The sequence below is a fragment of the Tupaia chinensis genome, unplaced genomic scaffold (assembly GCF_000334495.1).
Source record: "Tupaia chinensis unplaced genomic scaffold, TupChi_1.0 Scaffold000604_1, whole genome shotgun sequence".
Classification (NCBI taxonomy): Eukaryota; Metazoa; Chordata; class Mammalia; order Scandentia; family Tupaiidae; genus Tupaia; species Tupaia belangeri.
In genome coordinates, this window is record NW_006160122.1 from 1411282 (window position 1) to 1413629 (window position 2348).

Consider the following 2348-nt stretch of genomic DNA (forward strand, 5'->3'; position numbering starts at 1 on the left):
GGTGTAATGGCTATGTCGCTGGACTCCCACGTAGTCGACCACGGTTCGAGTCCCGGACCCGGTGGCTTAAACTCACGCTGGGCCCATGTGTGTGTGCCCAAGATCCCAAGAGGAGAATGGAGGAGAAGGGATTGCGGCGTGACCATCCCCTCTGGGGGGTGATTTCTCGCTTTCTGTCTCTCTGTCTCTCTCTGTCTGTCTGGCAAGCGCATGCACCCTATAGCAAAAAATCTCTCCAAAAAAAGGGGGTGGGGGGTAGAGAGCATGGAGGCGAGGCTCCCAGGGCTCCCAGGTAGTGGGCAGATGGGCTGGGTAGAGGTGGGCTTCCAGATGGAGAAGAGACCTCCAGGTGGCCAGCTTGCCTGTTCCGAGGCTTTTCTCCAGGGTGACACTTTTCGCATCCAGCTCCTTGGCAAACAGGTGCACGGCCTGCAGGGGGTCCCCACAGCTCTGGGGGTCCAGGAACGTGCGACGTGTCGGGACTTTGACTGAGAACGCAGGGAGACAAAGATGAGCTTGAAGAAAGGATAATGCAAAGGCAGCGAGGCAGAGGGGTGAGGAGTGGGGGTGGAGGGGTGGAGCCCGCCTCTCCCAGTCAGGCCCCGAGGACTCACAGTGGAAGTAGAGCTCCTCTTCGTCGTGGGCGTCCCCACCTCCTTTGCCATAACTGCAGGGCCTGTGGGGAGAGGAGGATATAGTCATTTACTCCAGCACTTCCCATGGACAACCGTAGCCTGGTGGTTAAGGAAGCCAGATCCCACCTGGTCCTCCGCGGTTCAAGTCCTGGCCCAGACAGCTTGAAAAACACACTGTGTGTGTGTGTGTGTGTGTGTATGTGTGTGTGTGCCTCAAATCCCAAGTGGATGAAGAAGTGAAGAAGAGACTGAGGCTTGACCATCAGAGGGTGTTTTCTCTGTCTCTGTCTGGTGAGGACGCATGCCCTCTGGAACTTAGAAAGGAAAAAAAAAAAAAAAAAAAGACAGAGAAGCCTCCCGGTCAAGCTGGTGGAAAGTATCTCTGATTTGCCGGCTCCTGTCCATCACACATACACAATCCTGGCCCCAGCCCTAACGCCTCCCCCACCATTTCTGGCTATTTTCACTTCAAGACACAGTGGGAAATTCTTGCAGTTCTAGAGGCAGCCATATCCCCACCTCTGACATTAAGCCCCAAGCTACTCCCCGGCTACAGTTTGGCAGACGGTTGTGAGTAAGACGGCTGACCTCAGCCTCCAGTCCCAGGAGAACAGAGCTGAGGAGCCCGCTCCTCGGTCCAGCGAAGGGCAGTGCACCCTGGGAACAACTGCAGACACCTGGCCTGTCCAGGGCCATGGGCGTCCTGAGACAGGTACAGACGTGGACCACAGGATGCCTGGGACCAAGGAAGGCACAGGCTGGCATTTGAACCCCCTGACGCAGGGCCTGGCTGGCCCAGATAAAGGCGTTGGCTTTCATTCTGGAGCAGAGGAGACCCCCTGGGGGGGTTTGAGCAGAGTGTGATTGGATTTGCATCTTAGAAAGACCATCCTAGCTGCTGAGTGGAGGCTGCTGCCGCTGCTGTCCCCACGGGAGTCAGCAGTGGCTCAGGAATATGGGGTAAGCCTGACATGGTGAGAGGACTTGAGTGACTTGTGGGAGGCAGGGGCCACAGAGCTTGCAGACTGCTGGGTGGCAGAAAGGAAGAAGGAGAGAGCTGGCCCCGTAGCCTAGTGGTTAGGGGAATTGCCTCTCACATGGCTGACTATGGTTGGAATCCCAGCCGCCACCCCCCCAGCTTGAAAAACACACGGAGTCCATGTGAGGGCCCGAGATCCCAACAGGATGGAAACATGGAGGAGAGGGGGTTATGGTGTGGCCACACCCCACTGGAGTTGCTCTCTTCGTCTCGCTCTCTCCTATGCAAGCGCACACTCCTTCTGGTAATTTCAACAATGGACAGATGGTAGATTGACCAATGATAGGGGCCAGCAAATGGCATAATGGTTACGTCGCTGGACTCCCACGAAATTGAACGCGGTTTGAGTCCCAGACCCGACGGCTTAAAACTCATGCTGGACAGGTGTGCATGTGCGCCCAAAATCCTGAGAGGAGACTGGAAGGGAAGGGATTGCGGCGTGACCACCCCCCGGAGGAGGCGATCTCTTGCTTTCTGTCTCTCTGTTGCTCTGTCTTTCCGGTGTGTGCACATGCCCTATAGCAAAAATATCTCAAAAAAAAAAAAAAGATGATAGATAGATAGATAGATAGATAGATAGATAGATAGATAGATAGATAGATAGATAGATAGATAGATAGATAGATAGATAGATAGATAGATAGATAGATAGATAGATAGATAGATAGATAGAT

General features: G+C 54.3%; 1 protein-coding gene across 1 annotated transcript in view; it reads right to left on the reverse strand.

Annotated features, from left to right (window-relative positions):
• EPHA10 (EPH receptor A10) overlaps window positions 1-2348 on the reverse strand; it is a 59783-nt gene that overhangs the window by 8337 nt on the left and 49098 nt on the right. Inside the window, exons 8-9 of the mRNA XM_014591610.1 lie at window positions 615-676; window positions 344-488 (exon numbers count right to left, since the gene is read on the reverse strand). Coding sequence (XP_014447096.1) covers window positions 344-488; window positions 615-676 — 207 coding nt within the window. The remainder of the gene's footprint in view (window positions 1-343; window positions 489-614; window positions 677-2348) is intronic.